The 17,753-nt window shown below is 37.2% G+C and overlaps 1 protein-coding gene across 1 annotated transcript in view; it reads left to right on the top strand.

Annotated features, from left to right (window-relative positions):
- HAT1 (histone acetyltransferase 1) overlaps positions 1-17,753 on the top strand; it is an 89,140-nt gene that overhangs the window by 12,432 nt on the left and 58,955 nt on the right. Inside the window, 1 exon segment of the mRNA XM_043994375.1 lies at positions 8,663-8,767. Coding sequence (XP_043850310.1) covers positions 8,663-8,767 — 105 coding nt within the window.

Raw genomic sequence — 17,753 nt, 5'->3', positions numbered from 1 at the left:
GGTTTAGATGAACATTTTAGACCAGATTCCACAATAAATTCAAGATGGCTAAAAATCCTAATTATTAGAAATGTAGCTTTTTTGTTTTTTGTTTTTTAGTAGCTTAAATTCTATTATTTTTAATAGTATTTTATTTTTTTCCTGTTACATGTAAAGATGGTTTTGAGATTTGTTTTTATAAGGTTTCTAGTTCCAAATTTTTCTCCCTTCCTTTCTTATCCCCTCCCCAAGACAGCAAGCAATCTGATATAGGTTATATATGTACATATATCTGTAACATATTTCCATATTAGTCATGTTGTCAACAAAGAATCAGAAAAAAAAGGGGAAATCCTCAAAAAAGGAAAAAAAAAAAACCAGAAGGAAAAAGTAAAAATAGTATGGTTCAATCTGCATTCAGATTCTACAGTTTTTTTTTCCTTGATAAGCATTTTCCATCATGAGTCCTTTGGAATTGTCTTGGATTATTGTATTGTTGAGAAGAGCTAAGTCTATCACAACTGATCATCACACAGTGTTGTTGATGCTGTTTACAATATTCTCCTGGTTCTGCTCAGTTCACTCAGCATCAGTCCACTTAAGTTTTTCCAAGTTTTTTCTGAAATCTGTCTGTTCATTTCTTATATAGCACAATAGTATTCCATTACATTCATATACCATACCTTGTACAGCCATTGCCCAATTGATGGGCATCCCCTCGATTTCCAATTCTTTGCCACCACAAAGAGAGCTGTTATAAATATTTTTGTACTTGTGGGTCTTTTTTCCTCCCTTAATGATCTCCTTGGGATACAGACCTAGTAGTGGTATTACTGGGTCAAAGGTAGAGATAATGTTACCAAAAAAAAATTAGGAGTGAATATGATTATATACTTTTGACTGTGATGAATGGGGGGCATAAATTCTTAAACCTCACTAAGACTTTTGGGGCATTTTCTGTACATAGGCAAGTCACAGAAATATAAAACCAAAAGCCATTCTACAGTAGAGGTCAAAACATATGAACAGGTTTGTTTTTGGTTTTTGCAGGGCAATGAGGGTTAAGTGACTTGCCCAGATTCACACATGTAGTAAGTGTCAAGTGTCTGAGGCTGCATTTGAACTCAGGTCCTCCTGAATCCAGGACTGGTGCTTTATCCACTGTGCCATCTAGCTGCCCCCAGCCTTCATTATCTTAAGAGACTGATGCCCCATGGAGGATTTATATGAGGACATGTGCAAGAATATTACAGGACATGGAAGTATTAGTGGGTTTCAGAATATACTTTTAGAAGACTTACCCATATTATGACATGTCAACTCTTAAGAGGAAGAAATAGGAAAAGAAATTTACATTAAAGTGTTTTCATCTTTTAAAAAAAGCAAAATTACTTCCCAGATGTATCCTAAAATCAGAACATAGTTAGCTTTATACTTTCTGCCTCTATATCTACAGTACTGCATCCTGAAGTATTATTATAAGTTCCTTAATAATTAATTATTTGATTATGTTTTCAATACTCTACCTTTTAAGATGCCTGCATAGTATATTATATATTTGTATAACAGGTGCTTAATGCTTAAATCAAAGTGAATAATTTTTAGAAGGTTGGTTTCTTCACACCCTATCACTCCCCAATTATTTTCAACTTGGGCTGAAATCAAAAGGATATCTCCTCCCCAATTGAACTGTAAGTTCATTTAACCTAGCCATCACTGAAATTTCCATATTGACCCATCTGTATGACACATGTGCTCTTTTTTGTTTGTTTGTGGTTTTTTTTGCAGGGCAATGGGGGTTAAGTGACTTGCCCAGGGTCACATAGCTAGTAAGTGTCAAGTGTCTGAGGCCAGATTTGAACTCAGGTACTCTTGAATCCAGGGCCGGTGCTTTATCCACTGCACCACCTAGCCGCCCCGACCCATGTGATCTTAATGATGACACATTTAGATGAAACCTACATATCTTTGTATCTGCCCACAGCACCTAGTACAGTGCCTTGCATATAGCAGACACTCAAATATTGAATCCCCCACAATGCACAATTCCTCAAAACAGTTAAGTAAAATAGCCTATGGTTATAAGAGAAGTACATGTAGCCCTACACTAATTTCCATTTGTTAAAATAGAGAAGAGATTTATGCTTTACAAGTTATTAACAGTCCTTTTATTATTAATTTTTTTTTTGTGGGGCAATGAGGGTTAAGTGACTTGCCCAGGGTCACACAGCTAGTAAGTGTTAAGTGTCTGAGTCAGGATTTGAACTCAGGTCCTCCTGAATCCAGGGTCAGTGGTTTATCCACTGCACCACCTAGCTGCCCCCTAGTCCTATTATTTTTGATTTGAGTTTTCATGCCATTTGAAGTTGTCTTCATTTTTGTGTTTGTAGATTTGGATATAGTCTTTTGGTTTGTCTTGTTCATCTTCACTTCATGTTGGGCTTTCCTTATCTTCATATTCACTATTCTTTATGGTATAATAATATTTCAACATATTTACATATTATGTTTTTCTCCCATTTCATAAGTTAGATGTGGTTTGTTTCCCCTTTTTTTGCTATTATAAAGAGCTGTTATAAACATGCCTATATTGTGTTTTAAATCCTCTTTATAAAACTCTAAAGCCCCACACTTTCATATTCTATAATGTTTTGAATCCCTTACAAACTAGAAAATGAATAATGTATATCAGGATGTATTTAGAATTCATTTTATTTAAAATGCTATTGTAAGTACTAGATATTTTAAAGTCAGAGTTATGAATTAATTTTTTATGCCTTTTTCTTTGTAGACTAGATAAAACTGTATGGAGTGATTTCATCAATTAATCAGCAAGCCTTTATAAATTCTTAGAGTGCCAGACGACATGCTAAGTGCTAGGGATACATAGAAAGGAAAAAAAATAATTTCTCTACCTTTAAGGAGCTTCCATTCTAATAGGGGAGACAATATGTAATTAGGTACATACAGAGTACATTGGAAGGTGACCTGTAATTGGTAGGGGACTAGGAGAGGCCTGCAGAAGGTGCCATTTTGAGACAAGGCTTGAAGAAAGCTGGGATTCTAAGAGGCTGGGGTGAGGAGGGAAAACATTCCAGGAATGAGGGGTCGGCCACTGCAAAAGCACAGGATGCAGTGTTCTGTGTGAGGAACAGCAAGTGAGTCTATAGCTGGATGTGGGCGGGGGTGGGGTGGGGTGGGGTGTAAAATGTAAGAAATTGGAAAGGTACAAGGGGTCCAGGTTGTGAAGAGTTAGGAACTGTCTATATTCTGGAGGTAATAAGAGAACCACTGGAACCTGCAGTTTAGGAAAATCACTTTGGCATATGCGGAAGGTAGATTGAAAAGGAAAAAGATTCGAAGTAGAGACGTAAATTAGATTATTTTTGTAGTCCACAGGAGTGGTGATGGTTATAGAATTGTGCTTGTAAATAACAGAAAATTTGTATCTTATTTTATAGGGAATGGGGAGACAAAGAAGCTTTTTGATCCAGAGGGCTAATTAGGAAGCTGGCATAATAGTTCAGGCAAGACATGATAATATCTTGAACTTTAGGGGGATGGCTGAGTGGAGGAAATGAATGAGTTACATAGGAATCTACCAGTTTTGTCAAATGGTTTCAGAGGTTGAAGGTGAATGGAAAGCGGAGGATGACTTTGAGGTAGTGAATCTGGATGGTTGGAAGGACAGTGGCGCCCTCAACAGAAATAAATTAGGAACTAGGGTAGGTTTGGGGGGAAAACTATGAATTTTAGTTTGAAATGCTTGTAGGACATTCAAATAGAGATGTCTCTTAGGTATTTGATATTGTGTAGGACCTTGAGTTTAGGGAAGTAATTAGATTAGTAGGTCTAAGAATCATCTGCATAGAGATGCTAATTGGATATTTTGTAGCTAGTTTGAAGTTGTGTGGAGAGAAAGAGGACTTTGGGACTCCTTCCTGAGTTCAAATCCAGACTCAGACACTTAGTTTTTTGACCCTTGGCAAGTCACTTAACCCTGTTTACCTCAGTATTCTCTTCTGTAAAATGAGCTGGTGAAGGAAATGGGAAACCACTCCAGTATCTTTGCCAAGAAAACCTCAAGTAGGGTCATAAAGAGACTCAAGAAACTGAACAACTACCACGACAACAAAAACCTCCCCAACAAGGAAGAGCCTTGGGGAATATTTCTAGTTAGGGGTGGCACTTGGGATTCAGCTAAGGAGACTGAGGAACAACAAGAGAAGGTAAAATGTGAACCAGGAGAAAACATTGTCTTGAAAATCCCTGAAGAAAAGGGGTCTAGTCAGACATCCTAAGTAGAGAGATGAAAAACCTGAAGTTTAGGCCTATGTCTGCTAGTTACATGAGGAAGCTTAGATTCAGAGTCAGTCATAGAATTTCAGAGTTGGAAGGGGCCTTGGCCATCTAGTACAATCTTTACCTGAAAAAATATCTCTGCTACAGACAAGAGGCCAATAAGTGGTTATCCAATCTTTTCTTGAAGACTTTAAGGACACTTTAAGGAGTAAGGAACCCCTGACTTGGTGTAGTAGAAAGAACATGAGATGGGGACTTGGGTGTAATGGAATTGAAATTATACCTCAATACCAGTGTAAGCACAGTCAAGTCGTTTAATGTCTCAACCTGTTTCTTCATCTGAAGGAGTTGGACTAGATGGTCTTTCTTTAAACTCCCTTCCAGCTCCAAATCTTTGAACCTGTGACCCCCTGAAAGCACCTTTTCTACTTTTGTTTAGCTTTAATTATTAGGAAAAATCAGGAGACCGATATTGAAGTACAAAGCCCTTTCTTTGTACTATTCAGTTTCCATAATAAGATCTTTTCCATTATTTTGTTACCATAAAGGTTTTATTGATGTTTGCAGCACAGCTCGTTTTAGGTTCTGCAGAGGGGGCAACATTGACCTTTAAAAAAAATTATACAGAAAAATTTATCAGCATCTTGAATTTTTAGTATAATTCATCTCTGTCTCAATTCACATACTTTTCAAAACTAGTGATGAGTAGAGTGTAGTAATAGTTCCTGGTTTATTCATTCTACTCTTTTTATATAGCTTCTTAAAAAATAATAGGGGGTGGCTAGGTGGCACAGTGGATAAAGCACCGGCCCTGGATTCAGGAGTACCTGAGTTCAAATCTGGCCTCAGACACTTGGCACTTAACTAGCTGTGTGACCCTGGGCAAGTCACTTAACCCCTATTGCCCTACCAAAAAAAAAATATTTTCTCATTTGATCCTCACAACAACCCTACAGAATGCTATCATTATGCCCATTTTACATTTGAGGAAACTGAGGCAAATAGAAGGTTGAAATGACTTGCCCAGAGTCATGCAACTTCTAAATGTCTGAGGCTGAATTTGAACTCAGGTCTTCCTGACTTCAGACCATAAACTGACATGGCTTAGTAGCAGATATTTAACACGTTTATGGATCTTTTAGTGATACTTAAAAATCTAGAGCAATGAAGGCTTTCTCTCCTTCTACACACACATACACACTAAAATATCTTGTAGTAGTGCTACACTGAAAATGATGAAATTCTGCTTCATTGGCAGCAATTGCAGTAAAGTCATTGTTCTCTTAAGCAGGCATGGAAACTAACTTTTTTACATCCAGTCTTAAATCAAACTAAAAGATTGCAGCAAAGCTATCCAGCTTACTGTAGGAATGATTTTAATTTAGCAATAGTGTCTCCTCTTCAAAGGTCATACCAAAAGAACACAAGCACTGGCAGGTCTAGCTACACAGACTTAGAGTACAGACCTGAAGAGAAGCTGCCAGGGTGAGGGGAAAATAAACCAGATTTGGATCAGGAGGCCCAAGTTTGAATGAATTGTTCTGATAGCTATGTAGTCCCTTCCTCTCCACCAAACTAGTCATTTAACTTCTCTGGACCTCTGTTTCCTCATCTCTAAACTCTGCTATTTACCTCACAGGGTTATTGTGAGGAAAAATGTTTTTTTGGTAGGACATGGTACAGATTTCACCTCCAGGGCTATATTTTTCAAAATGAATTATCCAAGTTTCATATTGCTGCTTGTCAAGTTGATGGCAAACCAGTGTTTGAGGAAGTACTCAAATAATAACAAATTAACATAACATTTTGAGTTTATAAAGTGCTTTCCTCATAAAAGCCCTGTTAAGGGAGGTATGATGGTATGTAATTATGCCCACTCTATAGATGAGGAAGTAAAGGCTGTGACTTAGCAAGAGTCACAAAGCTGATTTGAAGAACTGTAACTGAAAGTCAGATTTTCTGATGCCAAGTACATTGTGTTTTGCTTCAGTGTTGCAAGTATAAAGGAAGGGCTGAAGTAGGGTGATTTAGTTACCTTGGGAAATTGACCAAATATCCTTAGTTCCTGCCAAAGCTCTCGTCTAATGATTGGTGACCATAACTTGTTAGGTCATTAAATATGGTGTAGAAGTCTTATTTTATTTCTTCATTTGTCTGTATTGGCTAAACAGTAAAGATTTTGTTTGAAAGTCATGTTGTATCTGAAAGCTGCTTTGTCATCTTAATAGTACACAATTGATAATGTGCATTAGCCATTTCTGCTCCAGCAGCATTTTTCCAGCATTAAAAATGAAATGTTATATAGTAGTTGCCAAAGACAATTTTCTCTTTGCACTATATTTTTTGAGGGGGCGTGTGTAACAGGGTCTTTGACATTTTAAGACACATCATTGGCACTGCATGTGTTTTGGAAAACTTTGTGTAGATGTAAATTCCTGTCAGGAAACCACTGTAAACAGGTTTGTATAGTATGAATTATATCACTGTATGTTGACTAAAGAAGAGCTGTGTGTTCTGATACTTTCAGACTTAATATATAAAGCCTACTTTGTAAGCATCCTCCTTAAAATATTGAGTCCTTTCAGTTTGAAATTGCTAAAAGCAATTTTAAACTTTTTGTTTTTGTTTTTGTGAGGCAATTGGGGTTAAGTGACTTGCCTAGGGTCACACAGCTAGTAAGTGTTAAGTGTCTGAGGCCGGATTTGAACTCAGGTCCTCCTGACTCCAGGGCCGGTGCTCTATCCACTGCACCACCTAGCTGCCCCAGCAACTTTTTTTTTTAATTATTTTTTTTTCCCGTTACATGTAAAGATAGTTCTCAACTTTTGTTTATACAAGCTCTCCAATTTCAGAATTTTTCTCCCTCCCTCCCCCCTCCCCTAGACAGCAGGCAATCTGATATAGGTTTTTATATATATATACACATACATACATACATACATACATAATAACATTAAACATATTTCTGCATTAGTCATGTTATAAGAGAAAAAATCAGAGCAATGACGACAAACCTCAAAATAGATAAACATCAGCACCAAAAACAAAAGAAGTAGTATGGTTCATTCAGCATCTATACTCCACAGTTCTTTTTTTTCTTGGATTTGGAGATCCTCTTCTATCATGAGTCCCCTGGAACTCTTCTGTACCATTGCATTGGTGAGAAGAATCTAGTCCATCACAGTAGGTCAACACACAATGTTGATGATACTGTGTACAATGTTCTTCTGGTTCTGCTTATCTCACTCATCATCAGCCCACTCAAGACCCTCCAGATTTCTCTGAACTCCTCCTGCTCATTGTTTCCTTTCTTTTCTTTTTTTTTTTTAAGTGAGGCAATTGGGGTTAAGTGACTTGCCCAGGGTCACACAGCTAGTAAGTGTTAAGTGTCTGAGGCCGGATTTGAACTCAGGTACTCCTGACTTCAGGGCCGGTGCTCTATCCACTGCCACCTAGCTGCCCCCCTGCTCATTGTTTCTTACAGCACAATAGTATTCCATTGTATTCATATAACCACAACTTGTCCAGCCATTCCCCAATTAATGGGCATCCCCTCAACTTCCAATTCCTTGCCACCACATAAAGAGCAGCTATAAATATTTTTGTACATGTGGGTCCCTTTCCCCTTTCCATGATTTCTTTGGGAAAAAGACCCAAAAGTGGTATTGCTGGGTCAAAGGGTGCCCCAGCAATTTTAAACTTTAAGAAGATTGATGAGATCTTTTTGGGAGGGTTGAGATGGGGAGGGGGATGCCTATTTCTTTCATTTTATTGTTATAGGGTCATCTCTACAAATTTATCTTACATTACATACCTTACATACCTCAGTGCACTAGACACTGAGAGGCTAGTGACCGACATGGATCTGTGTCAGTGGCAGGACTAGAATCTACATATTTCTGACACGAAGGCCAGTTCCATATCCATTATGCCATTCTGACTCTAAGACAAGTTGTTTTTACTAATTTTTAAAAATCAGAAACTTAACCTTGAGCATCACTATAATCAATTAAACTTGCAACTTAACCATCTTAATTGTGTTATATTCTAAGTGTCTGAGGCTAGATTTGAACTCAGGTCTTCTTAACTCCAGGCCCTGTGCCCTATCTACTTTATGAGGTGTTTTGCAAATCTTAAAGCTCTATATAAATGCTAGTTATTTTAAAGCAACATTTACAGTATATATTCCTAATGAGGTAATTATTGGGTCAAAATGTGTGATTTTTGATACTTTTACTGTTATATTGCCATCATTTGAGGCTTTAATAAAGTTTTTATGTTTAGACTTTAGCCTCCCTAATATTATTCTCATTCATAATTTTATTTGACATTTAAATAACTTCTAATCAAATGCTTTTGATATCTTTTCCTTCTCCCATAGGATTTGGTGCAGTGGAAAAATTTTTAGTGGAATACAAGAGTGCTATGGAAAAGAAGTTGGCAGAGTACAAGTGTAACACCAATGAAGCAATTCAACTTAAATTAGGTATGTTACATTTTAGGTGTTTTAAATCCTGCTTTTGGCATATATACACTTCTTTTTTTTTTTAATTAATAAAGTGGGGGCAGCTAGATGGTGCAGTGGATAGAGCACCGGCCCTGGATTCAGGAGTACCTGAGTTCAAATTCGGCCTCAAACACTTAACACTTACTAGCTGTGTGACCCTGGGCAAGTCACTTAACCCCCATTGCCCCGCCCCCCCAAAAATTAATAAAGTATTTTTTTTTCCGTTACATGTAAAGATAGTTCTCAACTTTTGTTTATACAAGCTTTACAATTTCAGATTTTTCTCCCTTCCCCCTCCCCTAGACAGCAGGTAATCTGATATAGGTTTTATATATATATATATATATATATATATATATATACATATATATATATATATACATATATACATGTGTATATATATAAATATATATATATATACAATATATATATATACAATATATATATATACATATATACATGTGTATATATATATATATATATATATATAAATATATATATATATACACACACACACACACACACATACATACAATTCTTTTTTTTTTAAATTTTTTTTTTTTTAGTGAGGCAAGTGGGGTTAAGTGACTTGCCCAGGGTCACGCAGCTAGTAAGTGTTAAGTGTCTGAGGCCGGATTTGAACTCAAGTACTCCTGACTCCAGGGCCAGTGCTCTATCCACTGCGCCACCTAGCCGCCCCATACGTACACTTCTTAAAGGTTGTTTATTTCATGTTGATAGGATTCATTTGTGGAAGGACTTTTTAACTTTTATACTTAGAACCTTCTATATCTATGGTTCACAGCTTTCTGCTTTGATATGAATAAATCTCAATTGTGGTCACTGATTCTGTTAATGTAGAAACAAGGTAGATATAGAATATAGAAGAAAGAAATAATAAGGATTTTTAATATTGCTACAGTCAGGTCAATAGCCTTGGTTATGGCTGGAGGGGTGGAATAGAGACCTGTATATCAACTCACTCAGTAAGAAGAGAAGTCAGAATAGAGATTCTTTATTATTTAAATATGTTATGTCAACATTTGCTTAAGCTAATTTTCTGTCAAAAAAAAAAAAGTAAGATTTGTCTAGCACTACTTGTTCTTTATGAGCCCTATGATCAAGGAGCTTACAGTCTACCAAAAGGGTTAAGCATGTACATAGATAAGTAAGTAAAATGTAATTAGAGGAAGAGAGTACTAACAACTATATTATATGGAGTTGAACTTGGAGAATCAGGAGAAATTGTAGGAAGTGACACTTGAACTTCGAAGAATTTTAAGAAATGGTTGTGAGGAAGGAATACATTTTAGGGATGGAAAATAGCCTGTGTGAAGGCATGCAGAGAGGAATGTCAAGTTCAGAGATCAGCTAATAGGCCAGTTTAGCTGTAGCATCGAGTTCAAGGGTAGTGATGTAAAATAAATATGGAAACGTAGAGTGGGGTCAGATCGTTGGAGGACTTTTAATGCCAAGCTAAGGAGTTTATCAGTTTAGAAACAATAGCAGGGGGTTGATATGGTCAGACTTTTGCCCAAGGAAATTTTATTTTAGCAGTTCATCGGGGTATGGATTGGGGAAAAGAGCTAGGAAGCTTGGAGAATAATTAAGGAACTATTACAGTTGTGTAGGGGGGGAAAATGATTGGGGCTTTGTAAATGGAGGAGAAAAAGGAATATAGATCGGTAGGATTTAATCAGTTGTCAGTTGATTGGAATTGTAAGAACTGAAGAAAAGAAAAGAGTAAAGGAATTACTCTGAGGTTACAAAACCAGAATGTGATGGTTAGTCTCTTGATGATCCAATATAAGAATAGGGGAATGTTTCCCTTGGTTCTACTCCTAGTTGCGTGATTGCTCCTTCTTAATCTTTCTTGCTGGATCTTCATCCACTCCATACCTGCTAACTTTTTTTTTTTTTGCTGGGCAATTGGGGTTAAATGACTTGCCCAGGGTCACACAGCTAATAAGTGTTAAGTGTCTGAGGCCGGATTTGAACTCAGGTCATCCTGCATCCAGGGCCAGTGCTCTATCCACTGTGCCACCTAGCTGCCCCATATACCTGCTAACTTGTAGGTTAACTAAGTTTGTCCAAAGTTCTTTTCTCTTCTGCCTCTATACTGTTCTATAGTATTTTCTCTGGTGGTCTCAAACCTACTTATCCAGCTCTAATCTATCTCCTGACCTCCAGTATTGCACCTCCAATTGTAGACATTTTAAACTTAACATATTCAAAATGGAACTTCTTATCTTTTCCCCCAAACCCAACCCGTTTTCTGATTTCCTTATTACTCTTGAGGCTACCATCTTCCCAGTCACCCAGCCTCACAACCTTGGTGTCTTCTTTTTTTTTTAAATAAAAGTATTTTATTATTTTCCAGTTACATGTAGAGATGTTTTCAACATTTGTTTTTATAAGTTTTCCAATTTCCAATTTTTCTCCCTCCCCCCCCTCCCCTAGACAGCAGGTAATCTGATATAGATTTTATATATATATATAAAATAACATTAAACTTATTTCTGCATTAGTTATGTTATAAGAGAAGAATCAGAGCAAAAAAGAAAAACCTCAAAGAAGAAAAACAACAGCTTGGTGTCATTTTCTTCACCTTACTCTCACCCCCTATATTCAATCTATTGCCAAGTCCTCTTAACATCTCATACTTAACCACTCTTCTGAAACTGCTGCCATCCTGGTCCAGGCCCTCATCACCTCATGCCTAGACTGTTGCAATAGTCTGCTTGTTTTCCTGCTCATCTTCCATTCAGCTTTCAAATTGGTCTTCCTAAGATGCAAGTCTGACTATGTTGCACCCTCTGTTAATAAACTTACTGCCTCCCTATCACCTTTAAGATGAAATATGAAGGGCAGCTAGGTGGGGCACTGGATAGAGCATCGGCCCTGGAGTCAGGAGAACCTGAGTTCAAATCTGGCCTCAGATACTTGACACTTACAAGCTGTGTGACCCTGGGCAAGTCACTTAACCCCAATAGCCTCCCCCCTCCCCCCCAAAAAAAGATCATATATGAAATCCTTTGTTTGGTATTAAAAGCCCTTCATAGCCTGGTCCCTTCCGTTACTGCCTTTCCAGTCTTCTTATACCTTACTCCCTTCCACATAACTCTTTCATCTAGTGATGGTGGTCTCCTTTGCTCTTCCTTGCACTCAAGACACTCCTCCCAAATTTGGGTATTTTCTTTTTTTCTTTTCTTTTTTTTTTTTAAAGTGAGGCAATTGGGGTTAAGTGACTTGCCCACTGGGGTCACACAGCTAGTAAGTGTTAAGTGTCTGAGGCCAGATTTGAACTTAGGTCCTCCTGACTCCAGGGCCGGTGCTCTAACCACTACGCCATCTAGCTGCCCCATCTTTTTTTTTAAATTAAATTAAATTATTATTATCTTTTAAATTTTAATTTAATTTTATTTATGTATTTATTTATTCATTCATTCATTCATTCATTCATTCATTCATTCATTCATTCATTCATTCATTTATTTTTAAAATGGGCATTTTCACTGACTGTCTTCTGTGCCTGGAATGCCCTACCTCCTCATCTCTGCCTCTTGGCTTCTCTGGCTTTCCTTCAAGGCTCAGGTAAAATCTCTCTCTCTCTTTTATTTTTTTATTTTTAATTTTTTTTGGTGAGACAATTGGGGTTAAGTGACTTGCCCAGGGTCACACAGCTAGTAAGTGTCAAGTGTCTGAGGCCAGATTTGAGCTCAGGTCCTCCTGAACCCAGGGCTGGTGCTCTATCCACTGTGCCACCTAGCTGCCCCCAAATCTCACCTTTTGCAAGAAGCTTTTCCTGAACTCTGTTTATGCTAGTGCCTCCCCTCTGAGGGAGTGCCCTCCCCCTCTGAGGGAGTGCCCTCCCCCTCTAATTTATCTTTTTTTTTTTTTTGGTAGGGCAATGAGGGTTAAGTGATTTGCCCAGGGTCACGCAGCTAGTAACTGTCAAGTGTCTGAGGCAGTATTTGAACTCAGGTACTCCTGACTCCAGGGCCGGTGCTTTATCCACTGCGCCACCTAGCTGTCCCTCTGATTTATCTTTATCTTATATGTATCTTGTTTGTACATGGTTGTTGGCATGTCGTCTCCCCCATTAGACTGTGAGTTCCATGAAAGCAGGGACTCTTTTTGCCTTTCTGTATATCTCCACTACTCAGCAAATGCCTGATATAGAGTACATTCTTACTGAACCTTAAGAACATGTAATTTCCTTGAGTATAACTGGCCTGGTTGCTTAGTTCTTACCAACAGCAGATCAGAGCACATCTGTAACTAAAACTGAATAGACTTGCTTGAGGCTCAGAAAGGTTAGATGACATCTCCATCTTCACAGAGCTAGTAAGTCTTTGATTTGAACTCAATTCTTCATGACTCTAGTAGTTTATCCATGCTGTTATTTGTAGCTGTTTGTTAAAGCAGACCTTTGGTTTCTCTAGTTTTTGGTTCCATGATTGTGAAAATACGTTGTATTTCTTCCTTCCTTTCCTTTCCTTTCCTTTCCTTTCCTTTCCTTTCCTTTCCTTTCCTTTTCCTTTTCCTTTTCCTTTTCCTTTTCCTTTTCCTTTTCCTTTTCCTTTTCCTTTTCCTTTTCCTTTTCCTTTTCCTTTTCCTTTTCCTTTTCCTTTTCCTTTTCCTTTTCCTTTTCCTTTTCCTTTTCCTTTTCCTTTCCTTGTCCTGTCCTGTCCTGTCCTGTCCTGTCCTGTCCTGTCCTGGCAATGAGGGTTAAGTGACTTGCCCAGGGTCACACAGTTAGTAAGTGTCAAGTGTCTGAGGCCACATTTGAACTCAAGTCCTCCTGAATCCAGGACAGGTGCTTTATCCACTGTGCCACCTAGCTGCCCCCATTGTATTTCTTTTAAAATAATTTTTTTCTCCCATTAAGTTTTATTTTCCCAAATTACATGTAAATACAAATTTTGACATCGTTTTTTAAAAAACTTTGTATTCCAAATTCTCTTCTTCCCCCCAACAACTCAAGCAATTCAATATAAACTATACATGACAAGTCATGCAAAACATTTCCACATTAGCCAGGTTGTGAAAGAAAACAGACAAAAACAAAAAAATTATGCTTCAATCTGTATTCAGAAACCATCAGTTCTCTGTAGATGGACCTGCATTTTTCATAGAATCTTCAGAGTTGTCTTGGATCATTGCATTGCTGAAAATAAGCAAGTCATTCACAGCAAATCATCTTACAGTATTGCTGTTGTTTTGTATACAGTACATTTCATGTTGGATCAGCTCATGCAGGTCTTCTGGATTTTTAAAAATAATTTTGTTAAAATTTTGTCACTAATTTTGACTAGTGGTAAATAAATAATGAAGACTACTACTGGTTTGCATTTTTTGGTTTGTTTGTTTTTTTGGGTGAGGCAGTTAGGGTTAAGTGACTTGCCCAGGGCCACACAGCTAGTGTTAAGTGTCTGAGGTCACACTTGAACTCAGGTCCTCCTTACTCCAGGGCTGCTGCTCTATCCACTGTGCCACCTAGCTGCCCCTACCTGTTTGCATTTTGAAGCTATTTTCAGAGTTTTCTCTAGAGATAAATACTTTGAAGAGTAAGTGCTTCTAAATATGTTAAATGCTGTGGCATTCAGGTTTGTACAGATTGGGATTTTTTTGGTGTTAATGGGGGAGACCATATGTCAAGTCTGTATGTGTGTTTAACACTTACCAACACATATGTATCTACCTTATTTATGTACTTGATTTACTTGTAAGTACATTATCTTGAGAACTAAGAATTAATCAACAAAACTTCTGAGCAGCCAAAAGGTATAACATAAAAGTCTGTGCACTAAAGATTCATGGAACCCAACCTTTTTACTTATTTAAACAAAATTGCTTTCCTGCTTTTTCTGGGTAGTACCAGTTGTGGGAAGGGGGAGTCTCTGGATGGATTTCTCCTGGAGATAGACATGGAGAAGTGACAAATTAGTTAAGATAGTGATTAGCCTGAGGCTAATTGACTGTTAAGGCAAGCTGACCTATGAGACTCTCAGTGACATATAGCATATTGTTACATTGAATATAATTTAAGAAAATAGTGAAATATATTTCCTTTTTTTTTCCTTTTATGAAGGGTAAGCCTCCAGTTACCTGGAAAATGCATATGTATGGGATGATCCATTCTCCAGTGATACTAATGGCACAATATATGTATATTCATAGATATATTAACATTTTATATAAACATATTAGAAATTTTTGACTAACATCTGCTTGGTGAATGATTATGTAAATTAGTTAACTGTAGCACAGTGATCCGTGATATAATTGAAATGGATACTCCCTACACTGATTCAGATTGAAGTATCCTGTGTCTCAGTTAATCTTCATTAGTGGCTCTGTTCGAAGACACATTACCCACCTCACAACCTTTTGGTGATAAGCTTTTCTCTTGTCCTCAGAAAACAGATAATTCATCAGTATCAGCCTTCTCAGCTTATGTCATGCTAGATCTCATGTTCTGATATAGCTTTTTTTTTTAAAGTGAGGAAATTGGGGTTAAGTGACTTGCCCAGGGTCACACAGCTAGTAAGTGTTAAGTGTCTGAGGCCAAATTTGAACTCAGGTACTCCTGACTCCAGGGCTGGTGCTCTATCCACTGCGCCACCTAGCTGCCCCTCTGATATAGCTTTTAAGAGTACCATGTCACTTATAAATATCAGTAGGATTTTAGTGGAAGTTTGGGGTCAGTCTTTTTGGTTGATATTTCAAAGTTTTGTTTATTTAGCAAATGGGTTTTTCTAGCCAAATAACTAACCAAACCTGTTTAAACATCTTTATTTTAGCAGTATAACTAATGCAAAACAGTTGAAACAATAAGGAGGCTAAAAGAGCCTGAAAAGTAAGCAAACACTTATTCTCCTTGCCTGTAGAAACATGGAAGCCAAGGACAATTCTGGTTTAGAGTATGAACCTATTTGTGTAATATTACTGGGGATGATGGAAAACTATGAGCAGTGTCACCCCAAAACGTTGAAAAGAAGAACCTGCAAAGAGAAATTGGCATGAGATTCCTATGTACTTTTTGAAGAGATGACAATGATACTTAAGAAGATGAAGTTGGAAAGAATGTCTGGTCTTAAACAAACATATAGATAAGAACTCAGTGCTAGAGGTATTACAGTTTTGAAGGTATTCTGGGATTGGCTTTTCAGCATATCTTAAAGGGTATAAGATTTCCAAAGGGATAGAAAAAAGATCATGGAGAGTTTTTATTCAAAAGGTAATTGGGGGGGGTAGCTAGGTGGCACAGTGGATAAAGCACTGGCCTTGGATTCAGGAGTACCTGAGTTCAAATCCAGCCTCAGACACTTGACACTTAACTAGCTGTGTGACCCTGGGCAAGTCACTTAACCCTCATTGCCCTGCAAAAACAAAACAAAACAAAAAAGGTAATTAGGGAGACATAAGAAATTACTTACACATATTCCTGTTTTATCTCGGAAACTTTTCTGGGAGTGTTCTCTACATTCATTGAGAGTAGATTAATGTGGAAGGACATAGACAAGCTATTCTTATTAGGGAGATCTCTGATGCATTGAACTATATATGACCTAAAAGAGAATTTTATTGGTATCAGAGTAAGAATGAGATACAACACATGGATAATCTGATTGGTATGTTGGTACTTCTAAGACAAGAAGATGACTTAGTACATAGCACCATATTCTCTATGAGGGATTTTTGAGAAAATATGGATAAAAATTATATAAGCTAAAAAGGCATGGAGGGAATATCCACACTTAGGAAAATACAGATACATCACAGTAACATTCAAGAAACATCTGAATTTTGTAGGCAAAGATATTGTAGGATGTTAGCTGTTTGAGAGCCAAAACTAGTTCATTTATTGTCTTTGTATCAGTGCTTAGTAAAGTGCTGGGGACATAGTAGGCATTTAGCAAATGTTTATCATTGACAAAAGATGAATTATTAAATGGGGTTTCTGCCCTTATGTACTCTGTGTAGATTTTATATGGAAGAAGATATGTAAATATCAAATTAGTGACATAATGAAATTTTAAAATGTATATATCTATCTCTAATATTCTCTGAATAATAATCTGAATTTTAATCATGGTTATGGTATAGACAGTTGGACTAAGTATATATCAACGTGTTTCCTTTGGGCTGAGAGGGAGAGGCAGGAATAATGAAGAAGTGAGTATATAGTCTAAGCAGTTCAGGATTCTTGTTAATTCAGTTTTCTTGTGTATAGATGCTTAAATGAAGCCTAAATAAGTTACTTAAGATAATCTATTGTATTTCTGTATTCTAAGGATCATAGCTCTAGAGCTAGAAGGAACTTCAGCAAAAGAGAAGGGTAAGCCCAAAGTCACATAGATGGCAACTGTCATAAGAGGAATATAGTTCCTCTGACTCCAGAATTGGTTGCACTTATGACTTCAGAGTCAGTGATTGTACAGTTAGATTGGATGAACTCAGTGTTCATGAATATAGGATTATGGAATTTTTAACCCAGAAAGGTTTCTATAGATCATCTAGTCGAACTGCCTTTATTTTATAGATAAAGAACAGAAACCCAGGAGACTTAAGGGAATTGCCCAGTAATAACTTGTATCTATTATAGGGCTCTAAAGTTAAGAATGCATCTTCCTTATAACAGCCATGTGAGGTAAGTAGTTAAAATATTATCTTTATATTATAAATGAGGAAGAAATTGAGGCTGGGATTTTGCTAAGGTATTAAGTACATTCAAGGCATTCAAGTACAGTCCACTTTCCAGGATACAATACTGCCTTGGCTAACTGTTCTTCTTTCCTTTTTTTAATTTGCCATCATGGAAGGAAAGACCATGTCTCTTAGACCTCGATAATGAACTTGTTACCTACAGTATCAAATATACAACCCCCTGTTAGGCATTTAAAATTCTTTATAACCTGACTGCGTCCATTCCTCCAGCCTTTTAATAACTTATTCATTT

The sequence above is a fragment of the Dromiciops gliroides genome, chromosome 3 (assembly GCF_019393635.1).
Source record: "Dromiciops gliroides isolate mDroGli1 chromosome 3, mDroGli1.pri, whole genome shotgun sequence".
In the NCBI taxonomy this organism is placed as follows: Eukaryota; Metazoa; Chordata; class Mammalia; order Microbiotheria; family Microbiotheriidae; genus Dromiciops; species Dromiciops gliroides.
The sequence above is the reverse complement of the archived record's forward strand: the minus strand, read 5'-3'. Positions and strand labels throughout refer to the sequence as shown.